Source organism: Triturus cristatus, chromosome 7 (assembly GCF_964204655.1).
Source record: "Triturus cristatus chromosome 7, aTriCri1.1, whole genome shotgun sequence".
NCBI lineage: Eukaryota > Metazoa > Chordata > Amphibia > Caudata > Salamandridae > Triturus > Triturus cristatus.
The window spans coordinates 580389341-580416366 of NC_140590.1; the positions used below are offsets into that span (position 1 = coordinate 580389341).

Sequence of the window (27026 nt, forward strand, 5' to 3'; positions counted from 1 at the left end):
AATGAGAGCGCCATATTTACGTTTATTAAGAATTCCATTGGCGTTGACTGACAGGATCTTACATTTACTAGTTTCTATTGCTGCTGCTATTTCTTGAGTAACTTTCCGGTTTACTCAATAACAAATCTCTTAATTTCTTACTATCTGTACCTAGTGCTACTGCTCTTTTTCCTGCTGCGAGCCCTTCCCACACCCCTCCCTTCCCACTCCATGAAAAAGGAACCCGCCCATCGAAATGTGGAAAAAAAAACACTAGCCACATTTCGACCCACCCATTGAACCTCCTGGGTGTCATGTAACTACACCCTAGGTGACCCTGCTGCCCCCAGCAAAGGAAAGGAAAAATTCAGAATCACATGAGTAGCAAACACACCTTAGCGCTGTAGTCGGGCAGAGCCCCTTTTCGAGTATAAAAGGCCAGGGTTTTTATGCTATTACCTTGAACACAAGATCCACGCGAGATCTCGTTTAGAAATACCTGAGCCTCTTTCAAATCAGAAAACACACAAAATGTCCCCTTAACCAAAACCCGCAGCTTTGACTGTTGAGCAATTGATGCTTGAGCGCCGTGGGATTTAAACAAATGAAGAATCGTGACAAATTATTTTCTCCTACGCGCCGCAGCAGCAGTCATATCAGAGAAAATGCGACATTTAGAAGTTTCATTTACAAAAAACTGCTTCTGCTGAATCGCCATTATTAAAATTCGCTCCTTAATACGAAAGTCTGCAAAGTTCAGCAAGATTGTTCGTGGTAGCTTAGAATTAGGGAAGGGATGAGCCGGAACTCGATGGCCCTGGTAATGGGAAGGTCTCCTTCGAATTCCGGAAGAACTTTCTGCCTAATAAAGGAATAGACTCATTGCTGGGTTTGAGACCCTTCGATTCCTTCTGGGACCCCCACTATTCAGAGGTTTGACCTCCGAGAATGGTTTTCAAATTCCTCAAGTTTGTTCTCCAGATAGCTTTTGTTTTTTGCTGCCTCTTTTACTTCCCCAATAATTGTATTCATTTGATCTTCTAATAATGAAATTCTAGCTTCCGCTTCTTGGAGTTTAATTGGGAAGCATGCCATTACCTCTTCAATTTTACCTAGCCGTTGGTGCAGAGAGGCAATCTCCTGTTTGAGTTTTTTTTCATTTCACAAACCTCCTCTTCCAATATTAAGTTCAGCATGTCTCTGATGTCCATCTGATAGATTCCTGATATTTCCGCCCTTTGACTGGAGTTACTTTGAGATTCCAGGCTGCCCAAATTCGGATTTTCAACAATAATATTTTCCTGGTAAAATAAACCCCCTATCTACAGTTGAACCTGGGGCAGAGGTCGAGGTTGGGGCTGAAGTTGGGAATGAGGAGCCATCGGGTTTAAAGAGACTTTTACTTGTGTCTTGTTACCTTCTTCTGAGGATCCAAGTAGCTTTGACTGGATCGAGCTGGGAGCAGTCATTTCTACAAGACTTAATGATACTAGAGAATCTCGGCCTTGACATTGATCTAGCTCCTGAAAGGTAGAGTTATTTTTTATGGACAATAACTGGGTCTGGATAGGTAACCGAGGGCATTGAGGTCTTGCCTGGTCCTATGTATCTAGGTCCTCTGGTGACACTGATGGCACTTTTGATGTTTTAGTGGTTGGGCTTAGAGAGGGAGGATGTAAAGGATGTAGAGTTGTTTTCTTTTGAAACAGTGGAAATTCCTTTGCTGCATTTAGTTCTTTTTTATGACCATCAAATAATGAACTCTCCTGTTGTATATTAGAGGTTGAAGGTGGGACTTCTATCAGATTTGATGCGGCGCTGGTCTGATCTGCCACCAGTACCTCCCGTTCCGGGGACGCTAAGGGAGGGACCTCCTCTGAGCTCTCGAGGGCACTATCCAGGCCATAGGGATTGGTGGTATATTCCTTATTGGCCAGCCATGCAGTTTCTCTTACCTGGGCTAAGCGTGTTTTAGCCTTGAAGTGGGCTGCGGAGTCGATCTTAGTAACCACATTAGAATGCTTCGGGGGTTTACCCATTTTTTTTTTTTATCTTCTAGGTTGTTTTTTTTCTCCTTGTCTCACTTATCCCTCTTATATCTCAGGACCCCCTTTAACTCCTCCATACCTTTTGACGTGCAGCTTTTCACGGAACTCTTCACGGGACTTCAGGATTGCACTCTGTACTCTGCAATCCGTCCTGATGTCAGTCAAAAAAACCCGGTGGGTTCAGGTGAGGCAGGGTTTTCAATGACCTCGGCTCCCCCCTTCGTCAGTTCGAGGGGTGCCGCGAACGTCATCCCAGTACCGGCGGTTGACACCTGCTTCCGAAATCCACTCTCGGCGTTTTGCGTCCTCTTAATCAGGCTGACGCAAGCTCCTCCGAAAGAAGAAAAGATTTTGATTCCTGATACAGCGTTTTACCGCGAGTTCGCGGAGCCCAACATGCGCTTCAACTCCGACTCCTTCCGTGTCTGCAGCGTCTATTCAAAAATCTACGGGCAGCCGAAAAACAAGGGATTCTCTCAGCGAGGTCGTTAGCGAACCGTCAAGGTGTGATTCTCCATTGCTGGGGGTGGAGCAAACAGCGTCACCTGTGGCGACTCGAAGGAGTGGTTCTCCGTAGCCATCCAAACATCAAACTTCCGCCTTAGTATTCACGAGGGCCAGGTGTTGCGCCTGTGGCACGGTTCCTAAACTCTACAATGTGTTTAAAAGCGTGATTCTTACGCTGGGTGCTTTAGTAAAGTAAGCATTGGCAAAGCAAGAATTGCCAAGAGCACTACCTTATAAGCGGAATGCAAAATGCTTTTATGAGGCAAACTATGGATGAACACCTACAGAAGGAAACAATTACGCATAAGCGCGTGCTTTAGTTAAACAAGCATTGGTAAAGCAATAATAGCCAATAGCACAATGTTATAAAGTGGAATGCAAAATGCTTTTGAGGCAAACTCTATGGATAAATGCCTACAGGAGGAAACAATTATGCATGAGAGCGTGCAAGAGCAAGCAGTAACGAGCGGCAGAACAATTACCCGTAAGCACCCAAGAGCACGCAATGACGATCGGCAGCCATCGGCATTCACGGCAGAAAGTAAAGAAATAACAAGCGCTCACCATTGCGGGAATGCAGCGCTGTTTATTTTTGCATTGCGCTTTCACTTTAAAGTGAAAGCGCGATGCAAAAATAAACACACGGCGCCCTGTCTCCTTTTGAGACGGACCATCCGGACTGACTCTCACGGCGTGTTTATCTAACACGCCTCCTAAAGATAAGAAATTGCTTTGCAACATCCGCAAAGCAGACGAGCCAGTCCAGATGGAACGAACCAAAAGGCGAAAGGACGGCAACCGAAAACCATCCTTTTCAATGGGAAACCAGCGTTTAACATAAACGCTGACGCTACCCAATGAAAATGAGGGGCGGGGCTTCAAGTCTCCTTCTTGAAACTGCCTTGATGACTATAGCTCTCGCTGGCGAGGCGCGCATGCGCGCTCCCACGCCTGGCGAGACCTAAAAAAAGGAACAGTCCTCATGGGTGGTTACAAATGAAGGCAATGCGGTACTAAGGAGGGACACCTTTTAACGAATCAGAAGGCAGCATTTACGAAAGACAATGACACAAGCCAATGACAAATATGGGCAGAGAGTGGGAGGGGCTTCAAGTCCATACTACAATACAGCATGCCTGGCAGAGCATGCGATGCCCAGGCTCGGCCTAAAAATGTGCCATGGCTCATTCATTACTTTGGGATTGTGGCTTTAGAAACTGCTGTACTGTGTCTAACACTTAAAGTCCTTGTTCACAAACCCTGCACACAGCTGTGAGGAACATGCTAAAGCGAGAGAAATGTCAGAATTCTCGGAGAAAGCTGGAGAGGCACTGACCTCTCTCACAGAGGTCAGAGTCAGGTACCATGTGGAGACCTCTTTGTAGGCTGGCATTGCTTTTCCTTTGTCAACAATGGCCCGTTTTTCAAACAGAGTAAACTCCGTGAGAGTCTCACTTGAAAAAGATGCATTCCACAAAAGTGTGAGAATTAGTAACCATAGGTGGTTGTAGGTAAGTAGCGCAGGTTGTTTATTTTTTTTGTGGCCTAACAATGAATGCTAAAAAATTCTGGTTAGAAAACCCATTGTTATTTGGGCATGAGGAGCTTACATGTCCATGCCGTCCAAGTGGGTGTATACCGTGTGGTGCCTTCTACCGTTCTTGGCTTTTTTTTAGCCAACAGCACTTTGCATTCTGGGACTTGCAGTTATGTTTTGGTTTCCGCTGCAATCGTGAGTTTATAAATTCTGCATGAAAAGTGCTTAACCATCTAGGGCTGGTTAAGGGTTCACGCGTGACATGGGGTCTGTCCCACCTTGCCACAGATATTTGTGCAGTTTTTCTGCCTCATTCACAGATCAAGGCTGATACGGTTTACAAATTGCATTTCTGTCCATTTGTCTTTCCTTAGTACCACTAGAGCAGTATTTTGCTCATAAAACTAGCACCAGACAGCATGCAGTAAAACATAACCTCTCAAACACAGGTGTTAACAAAGTTGTCCCTTCTTTTGTAATGGGCACTGGTGATAGAACAAGCATAAACGCAGCGTACTCCCCTGTTAACACTAGTGAACGGCTCTAAATGACCCCCCTTTGCATTATAATTAAAGAGCCCACGGAACGTGATTCTAGCAGCCCACTGAATAGTTGTCAACGCTCCCAATGCATTGTTGGATTTGTAGTCTTGTTATTATAATGGGACTTCTGAATGTATAACTTCCAGCGTGCTTAGTGGCGTTGGTTGAACTAGCAAGATTGGCTATATGGCAACTATCCGCACCAGTGAAACACCACTAACGTGACATGAGGCTGTTTCATAGCTATGAAATTACCAAGCACAACCATTTAACCCGAACACCATAGAAGAAAGGAAAGAAAGACTCAACAACTCTTCTTAAGCGCAGCAAAAGACAGAAATCACCAACATGGAGAAGCTTAGAGGTGCCAAGCGTCCTTGAACTTGTGTTAAAGGAAAACAATAATGAATGTATTAAGAAACTGTGGAATCCCAGCCGGACTGGTGGACGGCGAGGTTTATAAAAGAAAATAGATGGGCGAGAAAACAGCTCATGAAATATTAAGGAAGGTGAACGAGATGACTAGATGGGTACAAAGTTAAAAAGAAATGTGACAACATTAGATATCCTACTCACGTGTGGTACTGGTCGCAAAATGATCTACCTCCAATAAAAGCCATGAAACAGGACTGCACACCCCCGGTGCCACCATCGTGGGCTGCCTGGGCGAAAGATCTAGGCACCCAGTTGGAAGAGAAACAGTGGGCATACGTAGGTGCACTTAAACGCACCGTCTCCTGCAAAGCTAGGTTTAAATTGACACACTTCAATTTCTTACATCGCACTTACTCAACGCCGGTAACATTAAAACGCATTTCACTTGACAGGGATGGTTGATGGCAGAGGTGCACTGCAGAAAATGCAGATTTTCTTCACCTGGCATGGGGAGTATTCATTGATTAGGCAGTTCTGGACGGGAGTGGTCTACAGGATTAGTGAAGCTACAGGCCTTCAGTTGAGGCCAGAGCCTTTGTATTGCCTATTAGCATCCGTACGGAATCCCAAGAAACGGAAACTGCCTTATAAATTACTACAATTAATGCTAGTGTTAGCTAGACGTAGGCTGGCCATAACATGGATGGGACAGAGAGGTCCGGAATTGCCAGTCTGGCTTAAGGATGTGCGTGAGTGGACACTAGCCGAAGAAGCACATATGAAACTTACACGTAGGGACGAAAAACTACAAGCTGATCTGATGGAATCGCGAGAACTTTGGGTTAATGGAAGGGGATGCATCCACTCACAACACTCCAGAGAGCGGGGAAAGCAGGTCGGATGAGGAAGGCCAACTTGATAATGGAGGCCGGGAGAATTAATGCTAAAAATTTACAGCCTATATGCATTTGGTTTATCCCATGCCTGTTCCTCACTGTGTTATAGACAAGGATGATTATGTACCCCTATTGTGATTGTCTATCTCCAATGCTGCCACCTGTACCAAGTATCAACAACAAAAACGAAGGAATGACCCTATATGCTGTATCGTTGACAATATGTTTTTATTGTTGCAAAAAAAAAAAAAGTTAAAAAAAAAATACGAAAAATGCTCACTTTATCAAATTAAGGTTAAAAGAGCTCTGAGAAAAACGATTAAAAACAAAAGTCAACACGACAGCTAGGGCACTCTTCGAAGAATCTTTCCAGCTCAGAGCAGCTCTTGTCCGATCTCTTGGCGGTAGATTAAATAAACTGCGTGGAAAGCGGGAGGAGCCCTGAAGTCAGGATTTAAAGGTGAATGCACATCTAAGGCCTCGATGTAAATAACAGAACTGTACATTAGCATATTTAATAATGTGAAATAATAAAAATAATGGAGTAGAGAATCTGTAAAAACCCAATATAAATCATGAACAACTAGAGAAACCGCAGTAGTGACTGCTAGCACTACTAGGACACACCATACTTTAAGTGTTCACCTGTAGAAAGAACAACAGTAAAATAAATCAATGACGTTTATGCAGCCCAAAGGCTCTCTCCTGAGACTTCGGAAGTACTTAGAGGGGGCTTCATTGCCAACCTCCAATAATTAACACAGGGCATGCTAAATCATTCATAACCTGCTGCTACAATGAGTTGCAGGGACAGAATTTCTGCAGAAACAACCCTAGAGAGGTAGTAACAAAACAAATGCAAGCGGGTTAGTTTTGTATGGCAAATGCGTGCACTTTTCTGAACTCTCCAAAACCGAAAGTAGACCACGGGTACTTCTGGACAAGATCTAAAGGGCACACAGGTAAGAACTGTAGAGTGTATGTGAAATAAACGAGTCCCCACTAGGTGTTCTATCCTCTGCAGGTCAGAAACAACCGGTGAAGCGATGAGATATGAATAAAGACTTCAAGGTGCGAAACATACTTTAGTGCAATCCCGGTGTTTATCGCGCTTCTGCACATTTAATAAAACATGTTCAAGATATTCAACATAGTGCTTGTGTATGAGGGATTAAAATGAGAATAGGCGATACTCGATCAATGTTTCTAGGAAAGCATTACACACATGGTTAAGGCACCTACGTTGATTTTGTATAACGATGTCAATGATTTCAAATTATTTCTATAGATGTGCAGTGTTTTATTAAATAAGCACAAAAAAGAAGCGTTAGAAAAACTATGATGCACCAATATTGACTATCAGGCCTGGAATCCCTGCCTCACTTTGTAAAACACTAAAACTTCAGCACGAAAAGCTTCAAATATGAGTCGGTAACCCAATGTCACACGCCACGATGGCACCCTAACATAACAAGACAATTCAAAACAAAGTCCGAAAACAAAACACTGCACAACTCAAAACAGACACCTGACGTTTTTCTAAGCTAGAACAGTGAATACAACTATGTAAATGTTAGTTAGATGAAACCGGATCCCCCCCCCCCCAGTTTGAGGGTGTAATTTATGTAAAGATGTGTAAAATAAGTTGAAAGAATCTCAAGTCGTAATCAAGAATGAAACTGACGTCTGTGATTAAGGAAGCCTAAGGGGTAATTGTGGAAGTGAAGGATCGTATGTTTAAAGGCGCTCAGGCCAGGAACAGGGTCTGTGCAATATCGGGATCTGCGCTGGTAGTCCAGACAATGCAGCCAGTCTTCCAGGAGGGAAAGCTTCTGAATGCATGCGTGTACGCTGGAACGAGAGACGGCCAGTGATTAAAGAAATCATCAGGAGCATAACCGGTAATCTTGAATTTAAGCATCACAACAGAAAAGAAGAAAATTGAGACTAGTCTTTCCTAATGTTCTATTTTAGTTGAAGTACTGAAAATGCTTTCTATGGAAAGGGTATGCAAGCTTTCAGTTGCAGAGCCACTGTAGATTGGCTAGACAATGGCCTGGGTTCAAAAAGACATGGCTTTCATGTACTGTTATCAAACTGCTGCACAGTTTAAAGTCAAGTCCCCACGATCCATCAAATGACCCTTCACCTACCCACACTGTCACTTACTTCTCTTGCGACACAACCTACAAAAGATTCCACCACTCCAGCCCACATGGCCCAAAACACCCGGCAAAACGGTCTTAAAGAGACAGCTATCTAGGCGTGTCCTGAAAAAAAAAAAACACTAAAGGGTAAGCCAAGAGCGTAAATTTGAACCGGCATTCAACGCCAGCGAATATCAGAAGAAAGCAAAGTAGTTGACTAGCACATGGCAATGAACAAAATAGCTCACTGGAGGCTGGGTTTTCTATGTATGCATCTACTTCTCCCAGTATGTTTCCATGTAACCCTCTATTGGCCCGACAAAGCCTGGGGTCCAGGGAAGGAGGTCTGGCATAGCTAACAGTGGCAGCACTCACAGTCTCGTGATCCCAGCGAACGTTACAACTCTTCTCGTCAGGAGCCAGGTTACGGTCCCTGCCCATCAACTCGTCGAGTAGCTGAGCGGCTGACAACATAATTCAGCCCACGTACTCCAGCTCAAACTGTTCGCGTACCTGAAGCCTCAGACTGTGACTGAAACACAAGAAAATGGTGGCACGAGTGGCGTCGACGCCGACAGAGGACTAATAAAATGTGCAAATAAAGGGGCCATTTTGAAGTTGTACTGTGACTACATGATTTTTCGGAGCCTTAGGGATGGTAACCCATATCAAACTTGTTTCATACTCATATTATTTGTGGTATCTTTTTGAACGCAACTACATGTATATTTTAGAATACTACAAAACACAGGTCCATGAAGATGTTCCACAAAAAAACAGCACGTTCTTTCTGATTCCTTTTGAACGGATCAAAAAATACACTAATTATTTGACGGAGATTCAGTTAATAGGGGTGAGCGCTTAGTACGATTTCCCTTCGGAGGCGGCTCATTTCTTCTCCCAGAATACAACTGTATTTTGAAGTCCGTTGCTAGTAAACATGAGCAGTGAAGGCTAGAGCGCGCCTCTCAGTGTGCAAGTAGGTCAACTCCCCTCTTATTGGTGTGACGTTTATGGCTTTTCCTAAACCCAACTAACCCAGTCACCTTTTAGAACCGCACAAAAATACGGTTCTCCGTTAAAGAACTTTCTTGATAATTTAGCGTACCGAGACACTCGAGGTCAGGGCTTTAAGTGGGAGGAAAAAACTAAGGGGTCTCCCAAAGGGGCGTGGTCAATGTAATTAAGGGCGTGGCTTAAAAACACGTAAGCTAAAAATCTGTGTTTAGCATAGTGTGCTGCCCGACTTGTATTTTGCTGTTTCTGTCATTGCGTCCAGATATTTGATACAAGTCACATCATACCTACGTGTCAGGACTATTGGCTTTGTCAGTGGTTGTTAGTTGCATAAGATAAATAAGCAGCAACTATAGCTTGTATATAATATTGAAAAAGTGACACCATGACAATGTTGCTGCTCCTGAGTTTCAAAAACAGAAGGGAAATCCATAGAGAAAAAGACTCTCTTTAAAGGATTTCCCTTTCTCTACAAGGCTCACCACGCCAGGCGCGCAACACCCATTGAACTCAAAGGGCTTCGCCCCCCCCCCCCTCGTGTGTGGCAACCCGGACCGCTTCCCGGGCAGGCACAAAGCCGCGCCCGAGCACTTCACAGGTCTTTAAAAAGACCATTTGCATGTTAATGAGGCCTTGCTGTTGTTTCACCCCTTCTAAGAGCCCCTGCAGCTCCACTCTGCCTAGATTGAGCCCCCCGACCCCCGAAATCAGCGCCACTCTGCCTACTGTTTAAAGATTCAGCCCCCCCCCCCAAATTTTTGGTTAGCCCCCCCGAAATTTGGCTCTAGTTGCGCCTCTGCACCACGCGCACATCGAAGTGCTGCTGTCACTGCAAATCCGGAAAAAAAAACGGGCCGCCTGTGCCAGGACACAAAAGAGAGCCAGATAGAGACCCGTTTCCAGGCCCCCTTAAAAAAACTGCCGGTGCTCAGACCCGGTGAGACCCGGCCCACTTAAAGCCCTGCTCGAGGTCACGACGCTCTCGCTTCTGCTCTTTATGTGTAGAGGGACTTAGAGTTGAGTGAGCTCTCTTTAGGTGATAATTTATGACGAAATGTGGTATCTGCTTCCAGCTTGCTGCTCAGGCAGTGGATGTGTGTAGAATGTTAGTATGAGTGTATGATGTCATAGAGTGTTGTATGCGTGGATGAATGTCAGTTGAGAGTAGGCTGAGCAGCAAGGAGGCTGCTCCTGTTGGAGTTTCGTTCTTCCTTCATTAGTACCTTACTTCTTACTTCATTTCTTTACTCTACCTTGCCTAATAAACTACTTGAAGATACCATCTGAATCCGGACTATTCTTCCGTTACAACACTGGCGACGATTTGAAGAACCTACATGTGTTCCTAGAGGACTACTGAAATTTTAAAGCAACTCCAAGGTACGAGCATCTTGTAACTACTATTGAACTTTAAAACCTTCTGGCATCCTGCTAACTTTGAAGTTTTCTAGCACCCTATGAACCCCAACAGTGACCTCCCACCGGTCGCCCTCAACACCTACGTGCCAATCTCTGCTTCAATTCTTTGTATCTGCTTAATGTAACTTGCCTGAGAGTGTTCCTCTTATTTACGCTCATGGAAACTGTCACTACTGCCTTTACTGCTGCCTTGGAACAGTATTCTACCACCGTGAGTGCCCTGTTGAAACAAGTGTTTCTGTCTACCTGCTCCTTCTGCTTTCAACCTGACTTTAACAGGACTAAGAGAACAAGAAACGGGGTATGAGGACGAGATCCGGTTGCAGAGCAGATGACACAGAGTCCAGATCAGGGAAGGAAATTTTAACGTGTGACCCTTAACCTGAGGACAAGAGTTTGTTTTCTACTGTCTCCTTCACTGTTCTACTCTGCTGTGTGCCCTCAGTAACCTGCTCTGCTCTGGATCGTGAAAGTAAGGAGATTTACGGTTACCTTATCAGCAGTGCTTTGAATGAGACAAACTCAGGTGAGACATTTTTATTTGGATTTTTGGTCTACTCGGAGACGTGATTCACGCATCTGTTACCAACCGTCATGTTCAAATTCAAAATTAGTCATGGCACGAGCTCCCCTGCACGCACATACCTGTATCCTGATGACGCGCGGTTGACTCGAAACATCCTCAATGACGTTGCTGAGAGATTGGGCACTGCTGAAAGGATGTCTTTCTGCACTGGCGTGCAGTGAACCACCCGGCGCGACGTCTAGATGCGTGCCGCCATTTTGGGTTTGTCCTTTCCTTTACTGCATTCACTTTGCCAACCACATATTAATATGGACAACGTTCGCAGCGTTCCTCACTCTTGCATTCCGCAATACTTCATTGTTGACGCGCTGCATTTCTGCTATCCCAGCAACGCAACGATCTTCTCATCTATTTTGCATCATAACTTGTAACATTCTGCAGTGGCGCGCATTCCTTTCCTGGATCATATTCCTGAGTGAGTGGAGTCATCCTGTAAGTACCCTCAGCGCGGTGACGCGCACGCCTTCTTCAAAATGTGACGATTCTCCTCAGTGTCACTGTAGTGTCACTGCAGCTGCTCGGCAATCCTTGGCCCTTAAGCTCTCTTCTGCCAACCAGGTTTGCCATCACCACTTTAATGTTATACTTCAGTCGGTTGGTGTATTATTTGTTTTTCGTCAAGGTTTGAAGACCATGAGTATAACTTGTGCAGTTTTATTGATTACGGAATAGTGCCACCTAGCCGTCATTCACCATCTCTGCACCTCTTCAAGGAAGATAAGTCCACTCGTTTTAGACATGTAAAACACAATTCCTCCAGTGTTTTTCTTGTATCAACTATTCTACAAAGGTCACCTGTTACTTCACAAGGTACTGTTCCATTTCCCTTTAATTCGTCAGTTGCATTCTATCATGACAACGGTGACCACTTTATTTGTTTTATCTTATTATTTTTTTATTGGAACCTTGCTTAAAGTTTAAAATGTTATAATTACTCATATGAACCACTTTGCAACTTGCATTGCTTGTGTTCTCGCATTTTACGCTGACATTTGTCACATATTGTTAGTGTTTATTTTACATTACATTACAGTACTCTAGAGTGTTAGAATTTACAGTGTCAGAATTTACATTGCTTAGAGCATCTGTTTTAATGGCCTACTGGCTGTATATTTTATTTTACAATGCTTCCTTCTCAAATTCTTGTAGGAGAATCTTCATTGTTCCTATTATAGTATTTATTGCAACGTTACTTGATTTAAAAATCCCATATGGAATTCCTTATTGAGATCTACGAGCGATTTTTGCTCTTATGTTACGTGACTTGTCAGGTCACCAGCGTTATGCATCACGGTATGTTACATTCCTAGGTTACGTGACTTGTCAGGTCACCAACACTGTTATCCATTATGGTATGTTACTTTGCCATGTTTCGTGACTTGTCAGGTCAACTACTCTGTTATCCATTATGTTACCTTACTTTACATGTGCCTTATCCTCCTGTTTGTGATTCGTCACTCACAATGTTTCTTACATACATTAGAGGTTTACATTAGTTTACGTTACATTACCTTACAGTGCCTTCCTTTGGGGCATATGTTATGTATGTAATTGTGTTGTAATAGCCTATGTTATGTTTCTTAATTCTTGTATCTTATCTACATATTCTTGTTCTTGGGATCTATGACACTCTGTATTTTCATCACATGGCACCTGTACGTTGATTTTACATTGTATCACTTTACTATTTTACTATTCTCTTGTGTATTTTCTAATTCCAAATGAGTTTTCCTTACACATCTCATACATTTTGAGAGTGTTTTTCTTGTCTTTGACATGCACAGTCTGTTTCCTTTTGCTGTTTCTTCTTGCCATCTTCATTCTGGTATGGCCAACTGGTATGTTTGGTGGTGATTTGGCGCATCAATGCCTTTTTGTTATGTGTGTTTCCTCTCTAGTGCTACGCTATTGTTGTCCTTCCGTACTTTGTTAGTATCTCCTTAGCTTGTTGGCATTTCCTACTGTTCTTCTGCTTTTGCTCTTCCTACACATGATTTCTTTGTCGTTCTATTAACAGGGGAGTATGGGTGTGGGTTATTTGGATATTCCTGTTATTCTTTGTCGAGATATGCATTGTCCTTTTCTTCCTTATTTTAGTGTTTATGTTCTCATCGTTGGTCTGCATATTAATTCCATTGGTTTATTGCAGAATCCTCTATCATAATATTTGCAATATGTTCTCATTGAGTTACTTATGTTTATTGACATTCTGACTGCTTGCTTCTTCCCTGTAATGTCGTTAGTATGCTTATTCCTTGCATTTTCAATTTTTGTGTTTTTATTAAAGGGGGAAGAAGTGTGGTATCTGCTTCCAGCTTGCTGCTCAGCCAGTCGATGTGTATAGAATGTTAGTATGAGTGTATGATGTCATAGAGTGTTGTATGCGTGGATGAATGTCAGTTGAGAGTAGGGCTGAGCAGCAAGGAGGCTGCTCCTGTTGGGGTTTCGTTCTTCCTTCATTTGTACCTTACTTCTTACTTCATTTCTTTACTCTACCTTGCCTAATAAACTGCTTGAAGATACCATCTGAATCCGGACTATTCTTCCGTTACAACCCACAAGCTACATTTTGCGTTTCCTTTCAACTTTATTCGTTGTTGACAAGTTTTTAGTGAGATACGTTTTCAAGGTGCTGATGTGTGAAATTACAGTACCATATATGTGCCACTTAATCACGACAGTTACGTCTATGAAATTAAATAATTTTAAGATATTACCATTTCAAATTCAAAGTTAGTGTTAAAACAAATGCCTTACAACAGAAGCAATACTCCTGATATTCTCATACTTTTACTATTACTTACCGGTAATCTTCATTAGTCTCAGTTTGAATAGTCCTCGTCCCAGTCATCACCTTTGAGGTTTAACCCCGCTTCAGGATAGAAAATAAAAACAGGAACAACTATGACTAAACTCACTTATGACTAAACTCACACACCCTCAGATGGGAACTATGATAGACAAGCATTCCTGCAGCACTTCCTGTAACACCAAGCCTCATCAAAGGTCTGATCCAGGGAAAGGTGGGTGGGTTTGTGATGACTGGGATGAGACCGAGTAGGACTGAGAGTAATGAAGATTATTTTAATTTTATTAACAGTAAGTCATCGGTCCATTACTTCTACGTTCCCCCTCCATGATCTAGTCATCACCTTTGAGGTATACCCAAGCCTATATTTCCATTGACATTTAATACAAATAGTTCATCCATTTAAAAACCATATATCCGTAAATGTATATAGTTTCCTAACTTATTAATGCATTAACACCACATAATGCTACACTATGTTTTGTTATGGAAAAATCTGTAACAATAAAAAGTGCATCATATTATTTCTCGTTTGCTGACTGCAAACTCCGAAACAAAAACTCCCCTTCAGGGAGAATGTTTAGTAGTCAGGAGTGTGTAATTAACCTGCGATCACATGCCCAAGTCCCTGCTCTACAAATATCTTCCAGTCGCACACCTAGAAATTCTGACAATGATACTAAATTGCCCCTGAGTTGCGTTCCAAAATGTCACTTGGGCATTGCAAATCTTGACTTGTGTAAGCAACACTATTGTCTCTTTTATCCAGCGACTCAGACTCATTATGGAGTGTCTCTTACCATGAGCAGGTAAACCAAAAGTGATAAACAGACTGTTGGACTTTCTGTACTTACGGGATTTGCCAACGTAAAAAGACAAATCACATTTAAGATCCAGTAAATGTAACAATTTCTCATTCTCAGGTGTAGGAGAGGGAATGGGAAAAAAAGGTCTCTTAAGAAGAGCAAAACTTGAATTGACCTTAGGTAGAAAACAAAGGTCTGGTTTCAGAACTACTGTGTCATACAAGAATCTCAAACAACGAAGACAGCACAGAAGAGCCAAAGACGCAACTAGGCGTTGTGCAGAAGTGATAGCCAGAAGAAAATGTACTTTTAGAGAAAGACATTTTAAGTCCATTGTGTTTAATAGGGTGAGATTTCAAGCATTTCATAACCATAGGAAAATGCCAAGAAAGAGTTATAGTATGAGATGAAGGTCTAGAAATGGCGAAACTCTTGAAAAGCCTTGAAACAAGAGATTCTGATCATCACCATGGAAAGCCTTTATCGAAAACCATTGCGACATAAGCATTGATAAAGCGATGTTTTTATGAAAACTTCGAAGGTACCAGTTAATTCTAATGTTTCATTGCTATTTTAAATTATATTGCTGTTATGTTACTCACATCATTATTCATTAATAAAGCTTTTCAAACACAAAAAAAGAAATTCAAGAATAGAAAAAATTGGGGGCAGGGACAAATGATCATGATGGCAGACACACTTTAGAGGAGCTGTGTGGAGCCCTGTTGTATATCGCATTGATCCAGCTGACCCGGCAAATCGCTTTGGCCTTCATGGAGTACTGAAGGCCCTGTCGGAGGCCCTCTGTAGTATTGTGTAGTACTGTCAAAGGTAGGTTTTTCCTCAGGGCTTGCACGATGACAGAAATGACCCACCTCCAGGCAGCTCCAAGTCTGATTGTCGTTAAGACCCAGATCATTAGAGTGGCCAAGCGGGGTGAAAGGGTGTTGGGGTAGGAACAGCAGGGAAGGAGATCTGTAAGAAAAGTGTAAAACGTTAAACAGACTACCTCTCTGAATTATCCTGTAACATAATAAACTACTGCTCGAATATTCACCTGAATTTTCCCTGTAGAGAAGCCTGGATTACCTTTTGAAGAGAGACAGCACTATAATGAGAAATACATTCCTATTAGTCAAGCAACATTCTCTTGTAATGAATGTCTTTTGATATGCGAAAGAGTATTATCAAATAATACACACTAACAGTTTTGCTCTCCTTCGCATTGTACTGGTTTATTCCTTATAAAGAGGTTTTTTGCAGGTCCTGCCTTGCAACTTTTTACATGTAGAAATCGTTGATAGCGAACATTGTCCTTTCTTTTAATGTCTTGGTACTTTTACGATTGATTGCCTTGCATAAATATGTCAAAGTTCCAAAAATTATGTTCAATCCTGAATCGATTAGCCATTGTTCAAAGAATCAAGTCTTTACCCCACAAAACTATGATGCATATTATTTGTTCAAAAAAGTATCCATGAATATTCATAGGCCTTCAGAAAGAGAATGGAACGCTCTTACCGCGATTCTGCTGAGCATCCAAACTCTCATCGAACGCTCGTTCTCTGTTCCGGAATCGGGGAGTTTCCTCGATCAGCTGAGATCTTACCACGTAGGTCTGCCCAGGAGGAATCAGCGCAAGGAAAGCCAGCAAACAGAATAGCGAGGGAGTCAGGACGGGCGCGGTCCCTATTTATAGCAGGGATCCGCCCGAGATGCAATTACGTTGTCTTACGCTCGTGAAGGGGCGTGGCCTCAAACCAATGCCGATGTCCTCATGTGTATACGGGTGTCAATACAAAGGGAAAACAAAGTCAAAACTTTAGGCAATATTCAAGAATACAAAGGAAAAACTCTTGTGTATTAACGCGGAATGCAAGACCAGCAAGCATTCGCGCGCGACATGACTCAGTTCAGCAAAGACGATGTACATCATACACTTGTGGCACAATCAGTGTTCTTAGTTTTAGGCAGTTCAAGCAGTGCAGATAGGTCTAAGAGACATTGCAGCAAATCTTTAGGGTCGCTGGTGATACCGAGTACAGCGCCACCAGTAGCGCGCCACAGGAAAAGTACAGTGAATTTTGCCACACAGTGAACGCATAGGAGAGTGTGAGAAGATGCCCCTAGAGCCGCAGCCCATAGCCATGACAGTACTCCCCCCTCCCAAGCGGTCTCTAGGGGCTGGTTTATGAGGGTAGGAGTCATGGAACCGACGCACCAGTCGAGGTGCATGCACAATTTCAGCGGGTTCCCACGAGTCATGATCAGGTCCATAGCCTTTCCAAGAAATTAGATACCATAGGCGTGAGCCTCTTTTATGAGAGTCCAACACGCGACGTACTTCAAATTCATCATGACCATCCAGTGCAACAGGAGCCGATGGAAGCAAGCATTGCTGCGGAGCTGGTTTTAGAAGTGACGTATGGAAAACTGGATGGATTTTCAGAGAAGATGGAAGTTGTAGTTTATACGTTACTGAATTAATTTGCTTGAGAATGGTATATGGACCAATGAATTTTGGGGGAAATGCCTTCTTATTCTTGAATAATATGTTCTTAGTGGAAAGCCACACTTTGTCACCCACTGAATATTGAGGATCCGGTCTGCGATATTTGTCAGCTGTTTTCTTTTATGTATTTTTAGCCTTTTGCAGATTTTGTATGATTTGCGCATGTACCTTTTGGATATGATTCGCTCTTGTGGAAAGAGAGGGAACCAGACTTTGACTTTCAGGAAGCACTACTGGTAAGTAAGAAGGATGAAAACCATATGTGGAATAAAAAGGAGAGGTTTGCAAAGATGTATGATGAGCTGCGTTGTAAGCTATTTCTGCCAACCAAAGTAAGTTTACCCATGAATCATTTGCGGAAGCAGCATAACAACGTAAATATTGTTTAAGAGTCTGATTGAGTCTCTCGGTCTGACCATCGGTTTGTGGATGGTAGCTAGTAGAAAGAGCTGGAGAGATTTGCAAATTCTTACACCATTGGGTCCAAAATGTGGCAGTAAATTGAAAGTCACGGTCTGAAACAATCTTCTTTGGGATTCCGTGTAGGCGGACAACGTGAAAAAGTAGCAAATTAGCCAATTCGCTAGATGTGGGTATCTTTTTACATGCCACAAAATGTCCTAAATTGGAAAAACTATCCACAATGACAAGAATACAGGTATGTCCTTGATCCCTTGGTAAATCTGTAATAAAGTCTATAGAACAATGTTCCCAAGGTCTTTGCGGGGTTTCTAAAGGTGTTAACAATCCTCTAGGTTTTCCATGATCGCTCTGGTTACGTGCACATGTTTCACAGTCAGCAACCCACTGTGTGATGTCTTGAGTCATTTTGGGCCACCAGAAATTTCGTTGGGACATCTGTTAGGGTTTTTTGCTTACCTGGGTGTCCAGAACATGGATGATTATGATGCCACTCGAATACTGTTTTTCGTAACTGTTCTGTAGGTAAAAATAATGTTTTCTCATGAAATGGTAGGTCTTGAATGATTTGTCTATTGGCATCTTGTGCCAACCAATTCTTCCACATTTGAACAGGAAAATGTTCTCTTACTGAATCCAAGAAATCCTCCGTGGAAATTATACAAAGAACTTTGTCGGGATTGATTATGGCTTGTGGTTTTTCTGTTAAGGGGAGTTGAGTTGAGTCTTGACGAGTTAATGCATCGGCTTTTCTATTGTCTATTCCTGGTTGGAAGGTAACCACAAAATCGTACTCAGAAAAAAAAGCATCAATCGCAATTGACGTGGAGATAAAACTCGAGCAGTTTTCATAAATTGTAAATTGCGATGGTCTGTAAAGACTGTGATAGGATACCTTGCTCCAAATAAATGATGCCTCCATTCTTTAAAGGCTTCTTTTATTGCTAAGAGTTCTTTTTCTGCAATTGTTTAGTTTGTTTCTGCTGAGGATAACTTTTTTGACATAAAAGCTACTGGATGCAATTGACCAGTTAGTGCATGTCGCTGTGAGAGAATTACTCCTATTGCTATGTCCGAGGCATCTGCTTCCACAATGAATGGTTGTTCTGGATTGGGATGAACTAAAATTGGTGCTGAAGTAAAAGCTGTTTTTAGTTGCTCAAATGCCTTTTGGGCTTCAGACCCCCATAAAAATGGTACCTTTTTCTTTAACAAGTGAGTGATTGGGGCTATGGTTTGTGAAAAATGCACTATAAAATGGCGATAGAAATTCGCGAAGTCCAAAAAACACTGGACATCGCGTACTGACTTTCAGTTGGCCAATTAAGCACTGCTTGGATTTTTCTTTGTGCCATTTAGAAACCCCCAGGTGTTAGAATGACGCCGAGAAATTCAACTTCAGTGACGTGAAAGTCGCATTTATTCAGCTTGCAGTAGAGGCCATTTTTCTGTAATTGGTCTAGAACCGTTAAAACATGTTGTTCATGCAGTTCGTTGGAAGAGGAGTAAATTAGAATGTCGTCTATGTATACAATGACAAATCTATCTCAAAACTCCCGCAGGATGTCATTCACAAAAAACTGGAACGCCGCTGGGGCGTTACAAAGCCCGAAGGGCATTACGGTATATTCGTACAGACCATACCTTGTTTTGAAAGCCGTCTTCCACTCATCTCCTGGCCTCATGCGTACCAGATGGTAAGCTCCTTTTAAATCTAGCTTTGTATACACTACGGCTGATTTAACTTGATCCAGGAGAACGGGAATAAGCGGGAGTGGATATTTATTTTTTACTGTGATTTTATTCAGGGCTCTATAGTTGATGCAGGTACGGAGCTCACCATTGGCCTTTGGTACAAAAAAAAGTGGAGAAGCTGCAGGAGATTTGGAAGGACGAATGAAGCTGTTGGCTAAATATTTGTCTAGGTATTCTCGTAAGTGCTGATTCTCTTTTTCTGCCAGGGCATATATTCGACAATTTGGAACTACAGAGCCAGGTATCAGGTCTATTTGGCAGTCATATGCCCGATGAGGAGGTAGTATTTCTGCTTGTTTTTCGTTAAACACCTCTCTGTACTTTTCATACTGAGGAGGCAATCAGGTTTCCTTCTCTTCAGCTGTAGCTAGGGCATGATCTTATTCTTGTTCTGATTTCTTTGACTTACTAACAACACAATGTTGCTTGCAAAAATCCGAGAGTTCAGTAATTGTTCATTGTTTCCAGTCAATTAACGGATTATGGGTTTGTAACCAAGGCATTCCAAGGATAAAACCATATTGAGGAGCACTGATTAGATTGAAAGATATGGTTTCAAAATGACGCATGGTAGCTACTGTAAATTCCAATTGTAAGGCCTTGGTTTGTTTGGTAATTGGTCCAGATGTTAGAACTCTCCCATCAACCGTTTGCGCAATCTCTTTTTTTGTCTTAAGTTCACATGGTAATTGTAATTGTTGTGCTACGATAGAGTCAACAAAGTTCCCAGTTTCCCCAGAGTCTAGGAGCACCGTGATTACATGTCTAGAGGTCGCTGTAAATTCTAAGACCATTTCTAGTATTAAATGGCCTACTCGTCCAATCATAGAGGTATTGATGGAGGGGATTTGCCAAACATTCAAAAGATCCCCCTGTACATCTTTTGAGCAACTTAGTTTTACGCCGGAGATGTAATGGAATCTAACACCTTAACGGTTTGTTGGAAGGCTTTCTTTGGTTTAACCAGACAATCTTTTACAAAATGACTCTTTTTGCCGCAGTATAAACAAAGATCATTTTTTCTACGTGCTTCTTTTTCGTCTTTAGTTAAGGCAGGGCGAACAGATCCTATCTCCATAGGTTCACCATGATTTTCTTGTGGAGTAGTACTAAAAATTGGTTTGTTTAGTTCAAAACGATAGTTACCGCATTCTGGGCGACGACCTTTACGTTCAGACAGTCTATAATCCAGGCGTAAAGTAAGATTAATTAGTTCTGTACAGCCTTTAGGTTGTGGGTCAATTTGAGCTAAAACATCTTTAAGATCATCTCGTAGTCCATGATAATAAATTGCAGCCCTTTTTTCCTCGGGCCACTTAGTTTCTGAGACCAAGCGATTAAAATGTGTTAAATATGTGACTAGGGGGCATATGTATGGAACCAAAATTTAGTCGCAAACGCTGCGAATCGCAAAAAACAGCGTTTGCGACTAAATATTCGCAATTTCATATGTATGACACACATTCCTAGTGAAAATTAAGAAATAGCTAAATTAGCGATTTCTTAGCCTGCGAAACTCAAAAATTGCGATTAAGTTTGCGATTTCTAAAATTGCGATATTCTTAATTTGCGAAATTCGCAATAAGGATATCGCAAATTAAGAAATCGCTAACAAATGTATGAAAAACTCGCTAATAGCGATTTAACGAAATTCGCAAAATAAGAAATCGCAATTAACACCAATTGCATGCAGGTGGTAAACTGGTGCAAGGTACTTAAACCACCCCACAATGCAACAGAACCAACCACAATGGCAGCACTGTTTGTGATAGCCAGGAGGCTGCGTATTCGGGCTCTTGCACAGAGGAGAATGAGACAGGAACGTATATTCAGGCTGCGCATCACTCTGTTCCAGCACACTGAAGAGGACATCTATTACAAGTACAGGCTGCACCCACAGACCATAATGGACCTGATTGAGGAGCTGAAACCCTACTTGGAACACCCTACACGCAGGACACAAACAATTCCCACACATGTGCAGGTCCTGTGCTCCCTGCACCTCCTGGCGTCAGGGAGTTTTCAACGGGTAATAGCGGAGGTTGGTGGGGTGTCACAGAGTGCACTTTCGCGCTTCTTACATGCCTCTCTAGATGCAATGCTACAGAGGCTCCCGCATCACATATACTTCCCAAACACCCAACAGGCATTACAGCAAACAAAACTGGACTTCTACCAGATTGCACGTTTCCCCCACGTCATTGGCTGCATCGATGGGACCCATGTGGCCATCACGCCCCCATCAGCAACTGAATATGTCTACAGAAACCGTAAATGCTACCATTCCCTGAATATACAGATTGTGTGCAACGCAAAGTATATCATCACTGACATTTTACCCAAATACCCCGGCAGTACACATGACTCTTTCATCTTTAGACACAGTGGAATACACAGACGTCTGAGTGCTGGAGAGTTTGGGAAGGGATACCTGCTAGGTAAATACATGGCACACATCCATACATCCACTACATCACTGGAGGGTGAGGACATTGACTTACCTATTGTGTCTATCCCTGCAGGTGACAGTGCCTATGAAGTGCGGGACTTCATCCTGACCCCATATCTGGATCCAGCAAATGCAAGTGAGAGGAGATACAACAGGGCACACAGATCTACACGCTGCGTCATTGAGCGTACGTTTGGAATCCTGAAGAACCGCTTCCGGTGCATGCATAAAAGTGGAGGCGCACTGCAATACAGCCCTGAGACCTGCTGTAAAATCGTGGCAAGCTGTGCAATGCTACATAACATGGCAATGAGGAAAGGCACCACAATTGATGTGACCGATACAGACACATCGGATGGCGATCGCCCTGCTCCCCCTGGCAGACCTGCGTCAGGAGTCAGGGCAGCTGCTGGACGCCAGAGACGAACTGAGATCACACAAAACTACTTCTAGGTGAGCAATGATGACATGAGACAAAGAAGCTTTATAATGTGTGCAGTGTTTATTCACACTTCACAAGCATTAAAATGGTTGCTGTACCCAGCACATGTTATGCACACAGTGCAGGTAAGGCGCAAGTAACTGTGCAATCTGCATAGTTGGGTTACTTCACCCTTTTTGGATTAATTGTCACCGGACAGTTCACCTCCTTCGGTGACGCATTGGTGGTGTTTAGCGTCCAGGCTGAGTGCCCTCCATGGTGTTCCTGGGTCCTGCACCCTGTCTGGAACTGCGCCGTCTTTCTCCAGGCAATGTAGGAGTGATGCTGCTCCTACTGGAGGTTTCTTCACTCTCTCCAGAGGCCATGAGAGCGCTGCCACCTGCGTTGGCCGTCTGCAGCTGCTCCACTGCACTGGTGACCTGTGCAAGTCCTCTGGCTATGTCCTGGCAGCAGTGCGCCATTTCCACCTGCATTGTGACGCTTCTGCGTGTCAGAGTGCTGGTGGTGCTGCAGAGGCGGTTCACGGCCATCGTATATGTGTGAAGGCGTGCATTGGCACGTCGGCCAGCCCTCTCACTGGCGGCTTGGTTTTGCCTCAGAGTGTCGCACAGGTCACGGATGGCACCTGCCATGGCCATGATGCCCTCCCCATGTTTTTCTGACATAGCTGCCTATTAATTGACCTCAGGGATTTACTTTGCAGGCGCTGTTCCTGCAGCATGCTGTGTTCCAGCCCAGAAAATACTGTTTCTTCCGCTTCAGTGGCAGTGCTGCTCCTGGGCCTTGACCTGCGCGTGTCCTCCCCTGTGGCCGGTATTTCATCCTCAAATGGAGGCAGTGGGGGCACATGTGTGCGCTTCCTGCGCTGGATTGGTATGTGCTCCGTATCGTCACTGGAGTCCTCAGGATGTGCAGGCTCCTCTCCCTCTGCACTGTCTTCACGTGCCCTGGATTGTGCTGTGGCTGTAAAGGGGACTACATGAGTTTGTGTCTTTGTCTGCAATTAGCAATCAATAAAGTTCCTACAGTTTGTATCGACTAACCTCTGACACTGTATCATTCACTTATCCCCAACCCACATGTTGCATTAGATTTCCTTTGTCTCATGGACACACTGTCAGACATAGTACTACAAGTTCCATGATGCATTGCTGGGTGTGCTGTAAGACTTGGACTGGAATGACATTTTGTGAGGATATTTAGCGCATTTGGGGAATTGTGCATGGGATGGGGATCAGTGCAGATTGATTTTGCATGCATCTTACCTTGGCTGCTGGATGCAGGGTCGGAGCTGTCAATGTCAGCCACACCACCGACGCTCTCAGGCAGGAGAGTCGACTCCACAAGCTCCTCCTGGGGTGTTGGCTGTGCTGCTGTGGATGGTCCTCCCCCAGTCTGGTTTGCATCCTTCAGTCTGGCTGCCACCCTCTCCTTCGACCTCTGGCGCATATCATACCATCGCTTGCGCAATTCCTCAATGGTGCGATTGGTCACTCCCACTGCATTCACCTTATGTTGGATGTCCAGCCAGATTTTGCGTTTCCTTGCCTCTGGGACACGCAGTGCCTTCTTACCAAAAAGGAGCCCATGGCTGCAAACCATCTCCTCTATGAGGACCTCCTGCTCCTTGTCAGAAAACTTGTGTTTCCTCTTCCTCTTCTCTGCATCCTTGCCCTCAGGTTGCTTGTTGGACTCCATTGGTGTTTGCTCTCTCCTGGGATGCCTCCTCACACTCTCCAAACAGCCTCTGGGTGTGGCTCAGGTGAGCAGGTGCAGGAAATCACTCCAACTTCCTGTTTGTGATGTCATCAGGCTACACCTGTATAGCAGATTCCCGTATTTGCGATTTCTTAATTTGAGAATTTCGCAATTAAGGAATCGCAAGTGAGGTTTCTGAGACTTCTATGCGATTATTAAGAAATCGCAAAACATTAGCGATTTCTTTTTTACATCCCGTTTTGCGAATCTCAAACTGCAAACCGCAAAATATCGCAATTTGAGAATCGCAAAACGGGAGTTTCATACATATGCCCCTAGGTCTTTATTGCCTTGACGTAATTCCAAGAGTTCTCTATCTGCTGCGAGTGTTGCTGCTCTTCTATCAAATACTTTCTCAAATTCTCGGACAAAGGTCTTCCAGATATATAGAATGGCATTGTCTTCGCGGACCAAAGGGACTGCCCAAGAGGCTGCATCACCAATTAAATATGAAATGAGAAAGGCTACTTTGGACTGGTGATCAGTGAATGCAGTGGGTCTACAGGTGAAATGCAATTCTATTGGGGTTAAAAAGATCTGGATCTTAGCCGGATCTCCGGAGAAACGTTCTGGTGGGGGGAACAGTCACAGATATAGATGTGGGATTGTGACCTCCACTAGCCGTGCCATGTCCTACTGAATGAACTACACTAGGGAATTTACCTAAAGGAACATCAAAAGGATTGCGCTCAGCTTTTTCTCTACTTTCTATCTTATGTTGTAAATGTGAAACGCTATCTGCTAATACTGAGGTTACTCTTGTTGTACTTGCCCTAGGGCCTTGAGAATGTCATCTAAGGTGGCCATTTCAATCAATCGGGCAAGCCGGGAGAAAATAATCCGTGGGCTCGCTATTCTGTCAAAGGTAGGTTTTTCCTCAGGGCTTGCACGATGACAGAAAAGACCCACCTCCAGGCAGCTCCAAGTCTGATTGTCGTTAAGACACAGATCATTAGAGTGGCCAGGCAGGGGGAAAGGGTGTTGGGGTAGGAACAGCAGGGAAGGAGATCTGTAAGAAAAGTGTAAAACGTTAAAACCTCTATGAATTATCCTGTAACATAATAAACTACTGTTCGAATATTCACCTGAATTTTCCCTGTAGAGAAGCCTGGATTACCTTTTGAAGAGAGACAGCACTATAATGAGAAATACATTCCTATTAGTCAACCAACATTCTCTTGTAATGAATGTCTTTTGATATGCGAAAGAGTATTATCAAATAATACACACCAACAGTTTTGCTCTCCTTCGCAATGTACTGGCTTATTCCTTATAAAGAGGTTTTTTGCAGGTCCTGCCTCGCAACTTTTTACATGTAGAAATCGTTGATAGCGAACATTGTCCTTTCTTTTAATGTCTTGGTACTTTTACGATTGATTGCCTTGCATAAATATGTCAAAGTTCCAAAAATTATGTTCAATCCTGGATCGATTAACTAATGTTCAAAGAATCACGTCTTTTCCCCCAAAAACTATGATGCATATTGTTTGTTCAAAAAATTATCCATGAATATTCATAGACCTTCAGAAAGAGAATGGAACGCTCTTACCGCGATTCTGCTGAGCATCCAAACTCTCCTCGAACGCTCGTTCTCTGTTCCGGAATCGGGGAGTTTCCTCGATCAGCTGAGATCTTACCACGTAGGTCTGCCCAGGAGGAATCAGCGCGAGGAAAGCCAGCAAACAGAATAGCGAGCGCGTCAGGACGGGCGCGGTCCCTATTTATAGCAGGGATCCGCCCGAGATGCAATTATGTTGTCTTATGCTCGTGAAGGGGCGTGGCCTCAAACCAATGCCGATGTCCTCATGTGTATACGGGTGTCAATACAAAGGGAAAACAAAGTCAAAACGTTAGGCAATATTTAGGAATACAAAGGAAAAACTCTTGTGTATTAACGCGGAATGCAAGACCAGCAAGCATTCGCGCGCGACATGACTCAGTTCAGCAAAGACGATGTACATCATACACTTGTGGCACAATCAGTGTTCTTAGTTTTAGGCAGTTCAAGCAGTGCAGATAGGTCTAAGAGACATTGCAGCAAATCTTTAGGGTCGCTGGTGATACCGAGTACAGCGCCACCAGTAGCGCGCCACAGGAAAAGTACAGTGAATTTTGCCACACAGTGAACGCATAGGAGAGTGTGAGAAGATGCCCCTAGAGCCGCAGCCCATAGCCATGACAAGTACTTTGTAAGTTGTATTGTATCTGGTAAGTTGTATTTAATTGCACTGCTTAGAATTTCCATGCAGATTTTAGAAATCAGAAGTTCCCACTATAGGTCTATGTTCTCCATATATTGTGTGTGTAGAATGTTAGGATCAGATGTTACGCTCTCTTCGAGAGTCATGCTGCTGCCCTGCGGGTTGACAATAAAGAAGAAGACTCTACTTTGATTGCCTACTGTGATTATTTACACACTGATGCTACAGGAAATTGGCGACGAGCTGGGATCGTACTGCTGTCAACCCCGGACCCATTGCGTCGTTTGGACATCGTTTTGGCGTTCACCACCCCTGCTGCATGTGGTTACTAAAAGCTGGCATATTTCCTGCCTTGTTACGTCTACGTCATGCCAAAGTGTTCCAGGGATGCGGATTGAGTGCCTACTTTGCCGATGTTTGGTTTCTGAACTTCCGGTAAAACATTTTTTTTTTACCCTTTACGATTATTTGGTGCCGTTAAAATTGCACCGTTAGCTTACCGCATCATTTGAACAGCGCTCCCGCATTCTCTCGTCTCACTTCTCTCGCCGTTCTTTCTGCGAGTGTTCCGGCATCTTCATTCTGATCAGCCTGACGTGTTCTCACTACCTTTCCTGTGGTGCATTCTGGGATTCCTACGCAGGTCATGTTGCATGACCTTTACGTGCCGCCATTTTGTTTTTCTAAACGCCGTCAGTATTTCTCTTGCTGTGTTCGCAACTTGATCAAGGCTCAAGTATCAGTTTCATCACGACCAAAGGACAAGTGACAGTTTCACCTGCAATCTTCATTTGCCGATTTCAACATACTTTTATTCTGCT

The 27026-nt window shown here is 43.4% G+C and overlaps 1 protein-coding gene across 2 annotated transcripts in view; it reads right to left on the reverse strand.

Annotated features, from left to right (window-relative positions):
• Positions 1–8592, reverse strand: part of LUC7L3 (LUC7 like 3 pre-mRNA splicing factor) — a 200642-nt gene extending 192050 nt beyond the window's left edge. For both annotated transcript variants that reach the window (XR_014966556.1, XM_085617151.1), the window contains exon 1: positions 8407–8592. Coding sequence is in view for 1 of the 2 variants with exons in the window: in XM_085617151.1 (XP_085473277.1) it covers positions 8407–8505 (99 nt within the window). In the remaining variant the exon portion in view is untranslated. The remainder of the gene's footprint in view (positions 1–8406) is intronic.
• Between the last annotated feature and the right edge of the window lie 18434 nt (positions 8593–27026).